This window comes from Bactrocera tryoni, chromosome 3 (assembly GCF_016617805.1).
Source record: "Bactrocera tryoni isolate S06 chromosome 3, CSIRO_BtryS06_freeze2, whole genome shotgun sequence".
Lineage (NCBI taxonomy): Eukaryota > Metazoa > Arthropoda > Insecta > Diptera > Tephritidae > Bactrocera > Bactrocera tryoni.
The window spans coordinates 53339619-53355863 of NC_052501.1; the positions used below are offsets into that span (position 1 = coordinate 53339619).

At 36.7% G+C, this 16245-nt stretch overlaps 1 protein-coding gene across 1 annotated transcript in view; it reads right to left on the minus strand.

The window, feature by feature from the left end:
- LOC120770678 (trichohyalin-like) overlaps positions 1-16022 on the minus strand; it is a 94745-nt gene extending 78723 nt beyond the window's left edge. The window contains exons 1-3 of the mRNA XM_040098265.1: positions 16008-16022; positions 13531-14831; positions 10772-10952 (exon numbers count right to left, since the gene is read on the minus strand). Coding sequence (XP_039954199.1) covers positions 10772-10952; positions 13531-14504 — 1155 coding nt within the window. The 5' untranslated portion in view covers positions 14505-14831; positions 16008-16022. The remainder of the gene's footprint in view (positions 1-10771; positions 10953-13530; positions 14832-16007) is intronic.
- Positions 16023-16245: the final 223 nt, after the last annotated feature.

Sequence of the window (16245 nt, forward strand, 5' to 3'; positions counted from 1 at the left end):
CCGACCATATTTTACAAAGAAGCTGATGCATGCTCCTTATCAGTTCTTCGCCGCCGTGTTTAAATAGCTCGGCCGGCAATCCGTCGGACGGCGGGCAATTGCTATTCGAACTTCTTCATGGTCGGATAATAGAACGTCTGCTCTTTCGTCATCGATTGGGGAATCGGGTTTGCCTTCTCCTGGCGTTGTGCGTTCCCTCTATAATTGAAGTATGCTCTGGGCATCGGTCACTAGATCACCGTTGGGGGTTCTACAAGAGTATGCTCCGGTCTTGAAACCTTCTGTAAGCCGCCGCATTTTTTCATAAAATTTTCGAACATTACCCCTGTCGGCCAGCTTATCAAGCTCTTCGTACTCACGCATTTCGGCTTCTTTCTTTTTCTGTCTGCAAATGCGTCTCGCTTCCCTTTTCAATTCTCGGTATCTATCCCATCCCGCACGTGGTAGGCAGCCCGTTTTCTCTCCGCTGCAACACGGCACTCCTCGTCATATCAGCTGTTCTTTTGCACTTTCCGAAAACCAAAGGCTTCGGTTGCAGCTGTACGTAAAGAATTTGAAATGCCGCCCCACAGTTCCCTTATACCGAGTTGTTGACGAGTGCTCTCAGAGAGCAGGAGTGCAAGCCGAGTAGAAAATCGTTCGGCTGTCTTTTGTGATTGCAACTTCTCGACGTCGAACCTTCCTTGTGTTTGTTGACGTGCGTTTTTTGCTGCACAGAGGCGGGTGCGAATCTTGGCTGCAACAAGATAGTGGTCCGAGTCGATGTTAGGACCTCGGAGCGCACCCACATCTAAAACACTGGAGACGTGTCTTCCGTCTATCACAACATGATCGATCTGGTTGGTAGCTTTTCAATCCGGAGACAGCCAGGTAGCTTGATGAATCTTCTTAAGCTGGAATCTAGTACTACAGATAAGCATAGGCTGAATTTGGAGGCTGAATTTACCGACCGTAGTGCCAAAGATACCTTCTTTGCCCACCCTGGCGTTAAAGTCGCTAAGCTCGCTTTTGATATCGTGGCGGGGGCAGCTCTCATAAGCGCGCTCCTAGCGCTCATAGAAGGCTTCTTTGGTCACATCGTCCTCCTTTTCCGTCGGGGAGTGGGCGCAAATCAGCGATATGTTGAAGAACATCGCTTTGATGCGGATTGTGGCTAGACGTTCATCCACCGGAGTAAATGATAGTACTCGGCGACAGAGTCTCTCTTCCACCACGAATCCAACACCAAAATTGCGATCTTTTCTATGGCCACTGTAGAAAATGCCACAAGGACCTACTCGTGTTATTCCTTGTCCCGTCCATCGCATTTCTTGGACGGCGGTGATGTAAGTCTTTGTTTTTACGAGGACATCAACCAGCTGGGCAGCGGCACCTTCCCAATTAAGGGACCGGACATTCCAGTTGCATGCCCTCAATTCGTAGTCCTTATTTCGTTTGTCATGGTCGTCATCAAAAGGGGAGTCTGTTATCCGAGGCTGTTGTTGCTTTTTCATTGGAGTGTTTTTTTACGTAGCGGGTCCCAAACCCAGCGCACAACCCTATGCAGGGGATGTTTCGCCTTCTCACTTTAGCTCGCCTTCAAACGGCTACCCAGAGGATACTTGGTCAAAGACCGGAAGTAGTTTCTGGCTTCTCCCAAGTGAATGGCGATCAGAAAACTTTCCTCACTTGCGTGAACTTCTACACATGACTCCATCCTCCAATGGAAAATTTTAGAAATAATCACACTTTTGCAGACGTTAACCTGATTGTCGAAGAAAGTAATGTAATTTGGAGTTTTCTAAAGCTGTTAGAAATTACTTTAAGGAAAAGCTCTCTGTTATGTTATAATCAAACACACAAACACATATAAGTAAAGGCTAAGTTACAACCGTATAACCAGAGAATTGAAAGACACAATATGAAATATATGGTGCTAACAGCATGCTGGGGTTTATATCATTAAATTTCAGCGTTAAATCACATTATAATTAGATAAACTAAATCATTATTACATAAATATCACATAGTTTTATTAATACAATAAAAAGAGCTTAAAGTTTTTTAGTGGTTTTGCGTTAACTTTGAACATCAAGTTTCCTCTAGAATATATTTTCACCCAATTTATTAATATATGTAAGTTACACATTGGCCAATATCTTAGGTGTAGAGTCAGAAAATTAGAGCTAGGTTTTGAAACGGTTTTATCCATTCTTGGCATTAATATATACATATTACGAGTATTACCAGACAAAAATGTATTCTGAGATTCATTAAAGTAGCCTTTATATTGACCAATATACTTATATGGTATGAATAAATTTTAAGACATCTAAAATTAAATATCGGGTGATTTTTTAAGAGCTTGATAACTTTTTTTTAAAAAAAACGCATAAAATTTGCAAAATCTCATCGGTTCTTTATTTGAAACGTTAGATTGGTTCATGACATTTACTTTTTGAAGATAATTTCATTTAAATGTTGACCGCGGCTGCGTCTTAGGTGGTCCATTCGGAAAGTCCAATTTTGGGCAACTTTTTCGAGCATTTCGGCCGGAATAGCCCGAATTTCTTCGGAAATGTTGTCTTCCAAAACTGGAATAGTTGCTGGCTTATTTCTGTAGACTTTAGACTTGACGTAGCCCCACAAAAAATAGTCTAAAGGCGTTAAATCGCATGATCTTGGTGGCCAACTGCCCATGCATCCCGAAAAATGCACTGTTTGGTGTGGTTTGTACGCTGGTGGAATCATTGGACCGTATTTTTCAAAGATGCTGTTGGACGCAACGTTACGGTGAATGGCGATCGCTATCGTTCGATGCTAACAAACTTTTTGTTGCCAAAAATGGAAGAACTGAACTTGGTTGACATGTGGTTTCAACAAGATGGCGCTACATGCCACACAGCTCATGATTCTATGGCCATTTTGAGGAAAACTTCGAGAACAATTCATCTCAAGAAATGGACCCGTAAGTTGGCCACCAAGATCATGCGATTTAACGCCTTTAGACTATTTTTGTGGGGCTACGTCAAGTCTAAAGTCTACAGAAATAAGCCAGCAACTATTCCAGCTTTGAAGACAACATTTCCGAAGAAATTCGGGCTATTCCGGCCGAAATGCTCGAAAAAGTTGCCCAAAATTGGACTTTCCGAATGGACCACCTAAGACGCAGCCGCGGTCAACATTTAAATGAAATTATCTTCAAAAAGTAAATGTCATGAACCAATCTAACGTTTCAAATAAAGAACCGATGAGATTTTGCAAATTTTATGCGTTTTTTTTTTTTAAAAAGTTATCAAGCTCTTAAAAAATCACCCGATATATGGAGGACATTGGAAACAAGATTTTACTCCTTTTCAGTACCAGCACATGAAATTACCACGAACATCGTTGTTTAAGTTTCACTATTATATTTCACCGATTTCGGTAAAGACTGAGCCGTTAGAACTTAGGTACACATATTAGGATGTCAAATATCTCCCTTCCGCTTTTTTGCTCTTTTTTCAATGTTTTATAAAAAGTGTTATAGTGATCGGATTTCGTTCAAATATGCGCAGTTTCGTTCGATAATCTGTTTCCATCGAGACAGCAACTTCATAATACCCCTCTCGTAGAAGCCCCCTCTTTATTTTCGAAGAACTCGGACAGCCACTTTTCACCAGCCTCTTTCGAGTTCAACTTTACACATTGGACAGGAACAGGTGGTAACACTTGGCGCTATGTCCGGGTTATATGGTGGATGCGATAAAATCTCTCATCCGAGCTCCAGTAGCTTCTGACGAGTCATCAACGAAATGTGTGGTCTGGCGTTGTCCTGGTGGAACACTACACCCTTCCTGTTGGCCAACTCTTCTCGTCGATCGCCTGCTGTAAGCGGTGGAGTTGTTCGTAGGAGATGGTAATATTTGGTATCTGCCGACGTCACAAGTTAGGATATAATGTCGAATATATATAGAGGAGAAATAATATACCTCACATAGAGTTAAACAATATGACGTTTCATAAGACTAAATTAATGTGATGTTAAATTATGATGTTATTGTTATTGAAGTGGCGTAGCTTAAAGCCTTTTGTTTCAGCTTTAATTTGATATAATGTTATAAAGTTTTAATTAGATATGACGATGTTATTTTATAAGGTGTGATTTGATATCGATATTATATCATTGGTAATATCTCCATAGTTTCAATTTTCATCCTATCAGATAAAATAAGTCTATTAGATAAAATGAAATAAGAATACAGAGTACAAGTTCTGTACGAATTAATATGTGGAGAGAAACAGAATTAATGATATACGGGAAATACGAGTAAAAATATTCTCGACTCAATTATACCTGATGGCTAAAACGCTACAGCACTTAGATGACTGCGAGACTGGGCACTCTGGAATTCTCATTCCATCATACTTACATAGATTACTAGGTCTACGCGCCTAAATCTGGCTGTCGTTTCTCTGCTCACATATGTTAGAGAGACTCATTGGAGCAGAGGGATGGTGAGCCTTCTTACAAACGGATCAAAGCTTGCGAAGAGGTTGGTGGTGAAGTAAACTGTCTGGAACTTTCCATCAGCTAAAGTGTAGAGTGGCCACTATTCACTCCGAAAGTAGGGCAGCAATATCAGCCCTGAGTTCCTTAATAAGTCGTCAAGACTAGTGAAGGAATGTCTGGACTCTTATCTCTAGCGTACAGTTATTATATGATTATATTTGTTTGGGTAGCTAACAACAGCGATTTTGCAGAAAACTGTAAACCCAGGTACTGAACTCTCAACAAATGCTAAATGGAAACAGGTAGGAACGCCGTTGGCCTCTTGTGGCTCACTACTGTTGGGGCTCAGACCAGCTCTGCAAGCATTGGTCAACTACCAGCTCTGTTCAAGGTCCACTTTTCAAAGGTTGTAAGTGTTGTAATTGAACACTATCTGATCGTGATTCATGCGGATGCAGACTGAACATCTTACCAGGTGCCAGCCGCATCAGATGTTTCGAAGAATATGAGATAGAACAATTTAAAAATTACCACCTCGAATGACCCAATTTTGCCTTAGAAAGGCAAACAAAATCTTGGATCTCATACTTTTAGATAAGCGGGCAAAATAACGGAAATAAAAATAAAAACCCTAAGCAGATTTGTGTCATGTTCAGGTATTTTGCCGACAGCTGATATCCAACTACAGGAGTTTTTCATCTAGATTCACAAAGTCAATACGTAACAATCTAAGTGTGATCCCCCGACATCCTGGAGAATAAGGAAATATTAGGGAGAAAATTTAGGTTATTATACCCTGAACAGAGTATATTAAGTTTGTCACGAAATTTGTAACACCCAGAAAGAAGCGTGGGAGACCTTATAAAGTATATATATAAATGATCAGTATGTTGAGCTGAGTCGATTTAGCCATGTCCGTCTGTCTGTATATATACGAACTAGTCTCTGAGTTTTTAAGATATCGTTTTGAAATTTTGCAAACGTCAATTCCTCTTCAAGAAGCTGCTCATTTGTCGGAACTGCCGATATCGGACCACTATAACATAAAGCTGCCATACAAGCTGAACGATCGGAATCTAGTTCTTGTATGGAAAACTTTCACATTTAACAATGTATTTTAACAAAAGTTAGCAAAGGATATTTTCTAAGGAATAAATGTAATCTCCGAAGAAATTGTTCAGATCGGTTAACTATAGCATATAGCTGCCATACAAGCTGAACGATCGGAATCAAGTTCATGTATGGAAAACTTTCACATTTAACAATGTATTTTAACAAAAGTTAGCAAAGGATATTTTCTAAAGAAAAAATGTAATATCAGACGAAATTGTGCAGATCGGCTCAATATACCATATAGCTGCCATACAAACCGAACGATCGGAATCAAGGGCTTGTATGGAAAGCTTTCGCATTTGACGTGGTATCTTCACGAAACTTGACATGGAGTACTGCTTAAGGAAATAATATAATCACCGAAAAAATTACTATAGCATATAGCTTCCATACAAGCTGAACATAATTACTAAAAGAAATGCACCTGTGAAGGGTATATTAGCTTCGGTGCAGCCGAAGTTAACATTTTTTCTTGTTTTTGAGATAATTTCGATAAATTAAAAAGAAGTACAAAGATATGGAATGAGTGTTCTTGCTTAATTAGCGTTAGTAATAAATGTTTCGAAATCGGGAGTTTAAGGCATAGAGTACCAACTTTATAAATGTTTCTTATAAATGATTAAAAACAAATTTTTTTCCATTTAATCCAGTGCTTCATTCTCAAACCCAAAAAAGTTGGCAACTAATAAACACTCACAATATTTCCACTATTCGCCGCATTCTTCCCAACATACCGAAAGCTTATCGCTAACATTTCTTTCATAGTATGCTTTTTTTTGCGCTTATCGCTACGTACCATTTTAATTTCAATTTATTTTTTCTAGAGATGGAAAAGCGAAGTAAGAAAAAATCACTCAACGTGTGTATATTTTGAAGGACACGCTTTTGAAAATATACCAGAGTAAGATGGGCAGAGGAATAGGGAGGAAAAGAAATAGGGAATGCTTTTGACGTTCTATGTAAGCCTGGTCCGACTGCTTTTTCTGTTGTCAACATTTGCGGTATTTCTTTGTGCCATTCAAAACCGCACTGCAACATAACGACAAACTCAACAACTCAAGCGGTTGAAGAATACACCGGAGTTTCAATACATGGACTGCGGAGGAGTTGTGGAATACAGCAAATGGCTTTTGGTACGCCTCGCGCGGTTTTCTGAAAAACGGCAACGTCAGTAACAAATTCAGCAGAATGTTCTTTGTTCATTTGTAAAATCGGAAATTAAATTAATTAGTTAAGCGAAAAAATGGAGCCTACAACAAATAATTTGGAACGGTATACGCGTTCCGTTCAGTGCCTGTAACGGCGCAGACTTCTAAAAGCGCTGAAAAACTTGGATGCCTTGAAAAAAATTTAAATGAATGTTGGAATTTAAATAACACAGTACAACAGCTAATCTGCGGAGTGACAAATTCCAAGTCTTTTGTTAGTCGGTTAACGCACTTTTAGTGATTTTAAACATAACCTTTTTATGGGAGGTGGGTGTGGTTATTATCCGATTCTTTCCATTTTTGAACGACCCTATAGAGTTTGGTTGACATAGCTATAGTAGTTTCCGAGATATGTACAAAAAACTTAGTAGGGGCGGGGCCACGCCCACTTTTCCAAAAAAATAACGTCCAAATAAACGGACAGACTGACAGACGGACAGACAGACATCCGGATTTGAACAACTTACAACTAAGCGAAAAAACATCAAGATAAGGAAAAAATTTAAAAGGTCCTAAAAAAAAACTGACACATACGAACGCCAAACCCTTTGAGGGTTTTATTATACTGACCTAGTACCATCACCCTGACTTGGAATTTCTCACCCCCCAGACAATAATCCCAAAAATGTTCCACAGTGTAAGGAGCTAAAAAAATAGCTGTGTTTATGGGTGTAGTGGTTTTAATTTTTAGACTATCTCACACTTTTCATTGTTATTCTACAAAAAGATGAGTTAGCCGCAAACACCACGATAAATTGCGCACAATCAACTTTAGTGAATATATAAATGAAACAAGTAAGGAAGGGCTAAGTTCGGGCGTCACCGAAAATTTTATACTCTCGCATGATAAAGTGATAATCGAGATTTCATTATCCGTCATTTACATATTTTTTTATTTTGCTGTAAAATTAATTAGATTAGATCAATTTGTGTACTTTGAGTATTGAATTGTATTTTCATTTATTTTGACTGTATTGAGGACTATGTAAAAAAACAAAAACAATCGTTTTTCGAAGTTAATGCACATTTTATTTCTTACATCAATAAGATTATATAGGTTTGATTTAGAAGTAATAAGTATTATATATTTTAATAATTAAATGTTTTATTTTTAAAACCTAAAGATATGATTTTATAAATAGCAAAATTTATCCTACGTACATTTCATTTATTCTTAAAATATTTACTTCTACTTTATATTTATACAAATTCTTATATATTACCAAAAATATATATTGTATTTAAAACAATATTTTTTTTTCAAAAAACTGCATTTCTTTTAATATATAATAATGTATATTTTATTATATAATATTACAATTTTGAAAGATTTGTTAAATTATTTTAATTCTACCTTATGTTTATACAAATTCTTATATACTAACAAATTATACAAATGATTTAAAATTTCTAAGTTTAAATATTTATTTATTAATTCATAATGTCATATTTTTAACCTATTCTAATGCTCTTATGTGTGAAAAAGATACTATTGTACATAGCCTTAGTCCGAAATAGAGACACAAATACCATCATGATAGCTATGCACTGCCTCATAAGTGATAGCATCAACATGAGAATGATCCATGTTTGAAAATGCCCAATCAATTTGCCTCCCCGCAGGTGTAGTTGAATATTCTACACTAAGCAGGGAACTAAAGTTTTTATCTTGAAGAAGATTTTTTATTGTAGACCCTGCAGACTTTAAGCAAATGTTAAAATCTCCCACAATTAAGACATTTTGATTGCACAACTCTGTAGTAAGAATTTCTTGAAGTTCTGCAATAAAAAGCCTGAGGGGAAAAGCTGAGTTTCTGTAAAGAACCAGAATATTGTTGTTGAAACATTTAAACAAAACTGCTTCTAAAACTTTGCGGTCTGAATAAATCTTCTTCATAATCTTCGGTTCTATAGAGCTGGCAACACTATGCTTTGCATAAATTATAAGGCCCCGTTTATTTCGGTTGCTTGTCTCAGTGCTATCTATCTTCAGCTCGTTTATAAGAGTAAATCCTGGTATCTCAAAATGTTCAACAGGAGTGCTCCAGGTTTCTACGAAGCATAAAATATCTGAAGATAGCATCAGACAGTCGCCTTTTATATCGTTAATGTGAGCGTGGAGACTCTGAGCATTATGATATAAAATTTGAAGTGCTGATGATCGAGAAATCATAAAATCGAAACTTGTAATCAGGGCTTTAGATGTGCTCAATTCCATCATTTCCCTAAATACTGGATCCGATTCAGAAAATTTATTAGGAGGAATAAAATTTCCGATAATAAAGAGACCTACTGCCGTAGTAGCTCGACTGCAAGCGACATATATCGAAGCTCTAGGCATTCTGGGTCGAGTATGAACGACAACTTTATTATATGTAGCACCCTGACTTTTGTGAATGGTTATTCCCTCAGCTGGAACAACTGGAAACTGATTTCTTTCAATTATAATTTGCTCATTTCTTTTATATTGAAAAGATCTAATAACTTTTTCAATTGGGGTCCAAGAACTTTCTAAAGGATGAGGCTTTTTTGATCGTGCTATCAAACCAACAGAAGGTTCCAAGAATTTAATCCAAAGAATTACTGGATAATCAATTTGCATTAGTTCTCCAGTTGCCCCATTAACTAAACCATCACATGTGTTTATATTCACTGTAATCATGTATTTTGCAGTGGTTTTTAGTGTCAACTGAAAAGGAAGTCCCTGTGTTTCAGAAGTTTTGAAAAGTTGAACTCTTTCCAAAATATTCCCTTGTTGATCACCTATACCCATTCCTCTTACAGAGTCTTTGGCAGTTGAAGAAATAGCTTCAGTTGTAATTCGACTGAGCTTAAGGGCATTGAAATTATTTGTCTCTTCGTTTGACCAAAATAAATGGATCGCATCATCGGGGACTTCTTCAGAATTAACTACCCGAGTTTGAATTAATGATATATCATCATTTGTCATAGTGCCAGATGCCATACGATTTAACGCAATAGCAAAAGCTTGATCGTCCCTTTGTCTCATTATTTCTGTTAATTCAAAATATTTGAATAAGTCCCACAAAGGAGAACCAACTAAAGTGCTGTAAGCATCATTAGAGTTAGAAGAAAATATCCACCTATCTCCAACAGGTGAGAGTTGCTTCAAATCTCCAAACACTATAATCGGTATGCCACCAAATGGGTTGTTTGTTTTAAAAATTTGTTTAAGCCTAGCATCAACATAGCTAAACATTCGAGCGCCCACCATTGATATTTCATCAATTATGATTAGTTTTAAATCAGCAAGTTTGGAATACAAAGAGTTAACTATGTCACTGCTTAAGGGCCTCAACTCTCTATTCAGCTGATTTACAGGAAGAGAAAATATTGAGTGAAGTGTCAGTCCACCTATCCCGAATGCTGCTTTACCCGTAGGTGCACAAAGGAGAACTTTTAAAGAACTTGGGATGGATCCAGGTGTAGAATTGAAGCGATGGTTAAGAGCTTGATATATTGCAGATATCAAACGACTTTTTCCAACACCTGCTCCGCCCCCAATGAATTCATAAAATGGTCGACTTGTTTTAATCTGATGCATCAAATGAGTCAAGTATGTTCTTTGCTTAATATTTAAACTTTGAACTAGAGAAAATAATTCCTCAACCGAAATTAAAGGGGGTAGTTTAATAAGCCTAATATTGCAATCAGATTCAGTACCATTATCTGTTGTATGTTCGCCATGCAAATCCAGCAAATTAATATTAGGGCTTATTTCTGGAAGTGCTAACACCCGAAACTCATTTTCCACAACAGGTAGTTCATTTTGTACAGCTTCTTCTAAGTCTGTCTCATTATAAAGACTTTCTAAGACACTTTCCAGTTCTCTTTGATCAAAAACATCATATTTTTTTCGATTTCCCTCAATTAAAATACGGTGAGTTATACAAGTTAGCTCATTATCATTTTCAATAAGATCTTCCTGTTCGTTCCGCCATGGATAGAAAAGCATTACCATTTCGCGGAAATACTCAACTTTGGTCACATCAGGACTAAACCTTCTGTACCGAATAATAATTGGTTTGGTACGCTTTTTAACAAAACCGCTGCCGTCTCTAAGTGCAATGGGTACCCCAATATCTGGTACGTTATTATCTTCCCTCTCTTCTTCTTCATGATCACTGTCTTGCACTATTCTATTGGATTTCACAAATTTAAACATAGATGCAAAATCTGCTAAGCAAACAGTTTCTAACTGATCGGGCCGCTGCACATAACGGTCTAAAATACCAGCTACAAATATTTCAGTAGAATCTGAAGGAAGGTTCTGAAGTTCCGCCCTAGGTTTTACCATTCGCACACGTTCCTCTGGTCGTGAGGTATTTATAAATATTTCTCCATTACTAGCTTCCGAAAGATGAAGCCCAATGCAGCAATAAACAGCTTCTTGTGCAGATATTTCCGTGCCTGATATAAATTTATGACCTATATGTTGAAGTTTTTGCTTTATTGTATAATTTCCGGCATTTACTTCTGATATAGCTTCATTTAAGAGCCTAGAAATTCCTCTGTTCGATTTGTTAATATAATTAATTATATAGGAACAGCAAGCATATGCATCCAGTATATATTGGATATCCATATTAGCCCTATGGAGTTCCAAAATAAGAGGATTATAAGCATTTATAAAACGATCTTGCATTTTTCTTTTCAGAAAAATTTTAGGTTTTGATAAGCTTGATCTCAGAGCTAACAAATAGTCATCAAAAGACATGTTTATTCTATTATCGCTCAAGAAATTTTCAAAATTATCTAAATTCGATATATCTTCTGTAGTCAGAGTTGAATTTAAAACATTTTGAATTCTAGAAAAGTTTTCCTTATGCCTTTCCAAATCTTGGGTTGTGTCTGGAAAAGGAAGCAATATTTGTGTGCAAGGCATTGGTGGATATGGTATACCAAAACGACAAAATTGTTGTCCTCTTATTTCTCTAGTACACGACCGACTGTGATTATGCTTTTGATAATCTAAATAATGTTCCAAGTGGCTTACTGAACTATCTGTTGAAACATAAGTGTCAATGAAATCAATGACTTCGGAGAATGTCTCAGGACTTTGAAGGTTGATCTTGGGAGCATTATTAAGCCAATACATGCCATGTATATGCGGGGAACCTCTCTGTTGAAACTCTACTCTCCAGTAATAGTTTTTTACAAAATGTGTTCCAAAAATGCCGGTATTATCTTTAAAAAGTTTAAGGATTTGCCGGTAGCGGTAATCAAAATATCTAGCACAAGTAACCGCATCTGAGCGGATTAAGCGATATCTATCTTGGGTTGATAAAATGTTGGCTTCTTCTTGTGAAATATCTTTTGAATCAACAGTTTTCGACAGAATAACCAACAGCTCAACCCACTGAGATTCAGCAGCCGATAGAGTTATGAAAAAGGTTGGAAGCCCAAATTGGCGAATCATTGCAATTGCTTTTTTTTCTCAGCTTCCCAGTGAGCAGGAGAGGATCTAACACCTTTCAAAACTTTGTAACCGTCATCATGTTGAATCAAGTTTTGAACAAAGTTTTCATTTAATACATTTTGAGCCGTAACACGGTTACGACCTGAAAACTTTCGGAGGCAAATGGATGTACTATTCTTAATTTGCAGTAGTTCTAATTTTTTATAGTCGTAGAACAACTTCGGAATGGTACACGCTCTGCGGTCAAAGCGGCGAATTTCGGAACGTACTATCTTACTATATGTTTCAGAGCATGTACGTTTTTGCCCAACGTATATTGTTCCAAATGACAATTCTTCCGAATTATTATCTTGAACTATGTCAATTGGCCTTTGCCCTTCCCCTGGCGCTATAACTAAACGGTTATATTCCATGTTTTCTATAGGAATATTGTCTAAAAGAGTCTCTTGACTACCTGGGTTCAGTTCTGCAGGTACGGGTGCTATGGGAATGTCTGTGTGATTATTATGGGAAGTCTGTTCCTCATAAAGAGATTGAACCAATCTATCATCTTCAGCAGATGCAACAAAGGGAACTTCTTCTTGGTTATTAAAGCCTGAAATCCAATTCTCATTTATGTGTATATTATGCTCACGATACAGAGGAGTATTCACTAAGAATCGCAAAGCTTCCATAACCTTCGCAGGCCGTATGGTATCAGTCATATAATCATGATTGTATTCCATACGTCTTCTTAAGTGAATTTGTATCACATGAGTTTGATCAAAAGTCCTCGGTAGAGATGTCACAACATTATTAACAGAAATAGGTATATTGACAACGGCACCTTTAATCGAACTTTGGCCTTGATATCCCAATGGACGAATGGTCATAAAAGGCAATCGAGGCATTATTAGCCTTTCTTCAATAGGGGTTAAATTTTTTAAACAATCTGGTATATCCGGAAAGTCTAGACCATTTAACAAACATATTTTTGGTATGTTATTTTTGGCAATCCCATTTTTGCAAGTTAAGCAAAAATTGTAGTTTCCATCTTCAGAAGGAAACTTTTGCTTTAAAAAGAAAACAGATGTAGCATCTGGGTGAACTTGAGCTATAGTTCCGAAATTTAACTTGCGTACTTGATGTGGAAACCATAATGCCCACAGCAAATACATATTTCGGTGGGACATTTCTTTATATTTTCAAAATAAATGCTTCGAAAATCTCTTGAAATGTCACCATTTGCAAAAATATCAGAGACATTATTTTCTCTGTTTAATATATTTCGTTGGGACTGCCTTTCATTTTGAATTTGCCTATTTGTTAAGTTTTCTCTATGAATACGGACCAGGTTTTGTTGTTGACGTCTCTGATTTAAAATTTGTTCCCTTGCACCCCTCCTGATAAGCTGTCGTCGTTGCGTTTCTCTATAACGTTCCTCTCTCCTTGTTTCAGGATTTCTTCTTGAACGTTCTCTTTGTATCTGATCACGTATGCGCTCTAAATGTCTATAGTTAGGATTTCTTCTAAGTTCTCGGTGTACTACGGTATTATGAGACTGCTCATTTGACCGAATAATAGGGTTTTGGCGTCGAATTCTATGTTCTTGGGTATTCCTACTTTGCTCTTCAGAGCGAAATTGAGGATTTTGTCGCCGGGTTCTATGCTGATTGGTATCTACGATTTGTTCAGCTAACCTTATTTCGGGATTTTCCCGCCGAGACCTATGCTGAACAGTATTTATACTTTGCTCAGCAGACCTAAGCTCTGGGTTTTCCCGCCGAGACCTATGCTGAACAGTATTTATACTTTGCTCAGCAGACCTAAGCTCTGGGTTTTCCCGCCGAGACCTATGCTGAACAGTATTTATACTTTGCTCAGCAGACCGAAGATTTGGGTTCTCCCGGCGGGACCTATGTTCTCGGGTATTCCTACTTTGCTCTTCAGAGCGAAATTGAGGATTTTGTCGCCGGGTTCTATGCTGATTGGTATCTATGATTTGTTCAGCTGACCTTATTTCGGGATTTTCCCGCCGAGACCTATGCTGAACAGTATTTATACTTTGCTCAGCAGACCGAACCTCTTGATTTTGTCGCCTTGTCCTATGTTGAACTGTATTGGTACTTTGTTCTGACAGGCGGACTTCTGGATCTAATCTGCGATTAGCCTGGCTTTGAGTATTATGTGATTGCTCACTAGCTCTATATAATGAGTTAGCCCGAAGAATCTGCATACGTCTTCTATTTTCAAGTCGACTTTGTACAACAGATCTTTTATTTAATCTAGGCATAATTTCTTAAAATTCAATCTTACTAAAGAAAATAAATAATTTAATCTTAATCTATTAAAAAAATAAATAATTTAATCATAATCTATTAAAACAAGTGTGTAAATACTTTCTGATTTTTCTTCCGAATGACTCCTGTGTTCTCTTTTTAGGGTAACTTGCTGGTCTTCTTTCAGTCTTCTTTTCAAGTGGATGATGATATAGATTCGTTCTATATTTTATTATATTGATATGATTTATGATGCTAACACCACTATGGTAAATTTTCACTTAATTAATTAAAACTTCAGCTAAAAATGTAGACTTCACTACTCAAGTTATTTAGTGTAACTGAAAGTATAAACATCTAGCATAATAATATATAAATTATACATATACTCGTATAGTACATACATATATATATGTATCTCTTAGAAATTAGTAATTTGCTTAATAGCCTTGAAAGTATTTACACGGAAAACTCCTACGTAAATTGCTTTTTTTAATGCTTTCTGAAACAAAGGAGTTCATCTTCCGCAAAAGTTCGCTCGTGAAGGCAAAACTATGTAGGTAGAAAATTTGTGAAAGCAATTTTTAAGTATACCATATATCAAGGTTGAAAGTTTGAGTTGTTATGAATAGACACAGGTTAGGTATTTGCCATTTTTGTTTTAAAAATTATTCAATAACATTTGAGTAAGGGGATTTGCAGCCAAACACATTGAAAACAATTTTAAAGAATAAATACTAATTCCCATTAAATATATATGCTAAATATTGTAAATTATTAGGTCTATGTACACATCTGTGTCTTAATACCTAAACCGTCCATAAGCTATCTATTTTCTTTTCGCATAAGCCAAATTTAAACAATTAATACTAATTTGGTCCATCTGAAAAGCAGGTTTTCTAATTGCGTGCCTTTGATACTAGACTACTATTAATTTACGTTAGTATTTCTTACTGACTTTCAAACATAGTTGGATTTTACATGTAAAAGCCTAAAAAATTTAATATATAATATGTGACCTGGTCCACGAAAAAGGAGCTAACTTTCAAACAAGTTATGACTTTTTGGATTCTATCACGTGAAAAAGCACCTCATCTTCCATCCGAACCAACTAAAAAGTGAAAATTAATTTTTTGACACCTAAGCCCCCTTTCCGTTTTCCAGGTCACATATATGTATTCTTATAATATTTTAAAGATATCTTAGGAAGTACGCAATATACATATTCGGCGTAAAGTAAAAAGTAAAGGCAGAAATCGTGTTATTACATACATATGTATATGGGGGCCAACACGTTGACTTAAGTATGAACACATTTCCATGCAAATTTATTAAGGTAATTCAAAATTTGACCAATATATTCGGCACAAAGTCCACTAGAATTGTGAAAATCAAATAAGAGGTATGTGGGGGCAAGAAGAAATATTGGCTTGATTTTGCCCATTTTTGGCACAGACGAACACTGTTGGAAGGAACACATCTCCTATGAATATGTTTAGAATATCTGAGATATTTACCGATATTTTCAATAAAATGGTCTGATCTCGGTGATTTTTATTCGGGCTATGCTACACCAGAAATTTACAGATATTTTCAATGAAAAGCTTTATCCGTTATTTTCACTTCTGTGTTGAACTTAATACTTTAACGTGCGAAATCTTTGAGTGGTTACTTCAAAATTGTGGTATATGGGAAGTAGGCGTGGTTGTGAATATATTTCGCCCACTTTCGAACCATAGATGCTACGGAAATGGT